The 1934-nt window shown below is 34.4% G+C and overlaps 1 protein-coding gene across 1 annotated transcript in view; it reads left to right on the top strand.

Moving 5' to 3' along the window:
* Positions 1–668: 668 nt before the first annotated feature.
* LOC106463146 (protein Wnt-5b-like) overlaps positions 669–1934 on the top strand; it is a gene marked incomplete at its 3' end in the record, with an annotated part of 38253 nt that continues 36987 nt past the window's right edge. The window contains exon 1 of the mRNA XM_022390570.1: positions 669–1037. Coding sequence (XP_022246278.1) covers positions 952–1037 — 86 coding nt within the window. The remainder of the gene's footprint in view (positions 1038–1934) is intronic.

Below are 1934 nucleotides of genomic sequence, written 5' to 3'. Positions count from 1 at the left end.
GAAAGTTATTCCGTTCTTGATTATATGACTATTAAAGAGAGCGACGTGTGAGAAGATTAACAAACAATTTGCGGAAATAAGACATGAAATTAGCTTATAAGTTCGATATTATCACCAATATAGTAAACTATTAGTAAACATTTTCATTTTAGGTCGTATATCTAAAACTGGGAAATAAATAGCTTTTAATTGAAAAAAAAAAGTTTTTAAATCGTTTGCTGAAATCCACGGCCGTCATTGATCTGTTTTAATAAAAGTAAACACCTAAAGCAAATTTCAATAATTACTTCTTCTCAGTTAACAGGAAATTTTGTATTTTGTACGTCATACTTTTAGATTAGTGTTAGTCGTTGTGTAAAAATGTAGGTGAACAATAACAAGGTGAACGTTATTTAAGCGAATAACACAACCTAAAAGAACTAACATTACATTTTTAGATGTATTTTAAAACCTTACCTATTTTGGTGTTCTAATAACCGTATAAGACGTAGTGTAATACATTGTGCTGGTGATAACCTCCCAGAGACTTCGAACGTTATTTAAGCGAATAACACAACCTAAAAGAACTAACATTACATTTTTTAGATGTATTTTAAAACCTTACCTATTTTGGTGTTCTAATAACCGTATAAGACGTAGTGTAATACATTGTGCTGGTGATAACCTCCCTGAGACTTCGAACGTTATTTAAGCGAATAACACAACCTAAAAGAACTAACATTACATTTTTAGATGTATTTTAAAACCTTACCTATTTTGGTGTTCTAATAACCGTATAAAACGTAGTGTAATACATTGTGCTGGTGATAACCTCCCACAGACTTCGAACCGACAGTCTTCGCTGAGGTTGGTTTCTAGCTTCCACTAAGGAATGAGGATACTCCACCTATTTTGGTCAGTGATCAGTCAAAAAGAACGTGTTTTAGTCCTAGACACCATGCAATAGTAACAATGGGAAGAACTCTGACTAAAGTGGAAATTTTACTGCTTCTGTTGCTAAGCGCCACCACAACGAACTCTGGACTTGTGTCTTGGATGTGAGTTTTCATTTGTTTTTTGTATTATTGAACATAAAATGATTAATATTTACTTAATTGATACGAGGTGACAGAAGTAAAGGATCGTAGGGTTAAGGTGTTCAAGAAGTAATAATTTAGATCATATATAATACAGTAGATTAACTTTACTTATAACAGCATGTTCCGGCCGAGCGCTGGAAGTGATCAGCCAGCCCGGGTTGTGAATTCGTAGTTCTCGTCCCTTTGCCACAAAAACGCACTCCGCCAATTGGGGCCATGGGTTCGCCATAAGATTGACGATCAAAATTCCACTAATAGGTCAAACCAGAATAGCATAAGAGCTGGCGGTGTGAAAATTTGGGACGATTATGTGCAAATAACCATTATGTTGCTTTACGCGAAAATTCTAAATTCAAGAACAAGAACAACAACGACATCATGTTCACGACGTTATACCCAACATCAAAAGATTTTTACAATGAATTCGTGACTTGCCTGTTTCTCGTTATCTTTTGAATCGCATGGGTCACGTTTAATCCCAATTACATTATGACCTTTGACTTTATAATCTTACGAGCATGCTAATCTCCATCAAAAGAAACGGGTTAAAATATTACACACATTGTAAACTGATTTTGGAAAATTTAACGATGTTTTTAGATCGCTAAAGAAAATGATCTATGTAAATATCCTACAAAAAAATTTAGTGTTATAAAACAACGGACTCGTGACACAGGTCCTAGGCAAAAAAGAGCATACAAATCTGAGTTGTCAGGTCGTCAGGCAACTCATTCTATCAGTTTATTGGTCAAAATACTGACGTAACTTAAGTATATGAAAACTGTCTCAACTAGTGAAATTTGCCATTTTTCAATGTATCTCTTGCTTACTTTTCAATATGTAAAGTGGTCCGGC

This window comes from Limulus polyphemus, unplaced genomic scaffold, assembly GCF_000517525.1.
Source record: "Limulus polyphemus unplaced genomic scaffold, Limulus_polyphemus-2.1.2 Scaffold1335, whole genome shotgun sequence".
NCBI lineage: Eukaryota > Metazoa > Arthropoda > Merostomata > Xiphosura > Limulidae > Limulus > Limulus polyphemus.
The sequence above is the reverse complement of the archived record's forward strand: the minus strand, read 5'-3'. Positions and strand labels throughout refer to the sequence as shown.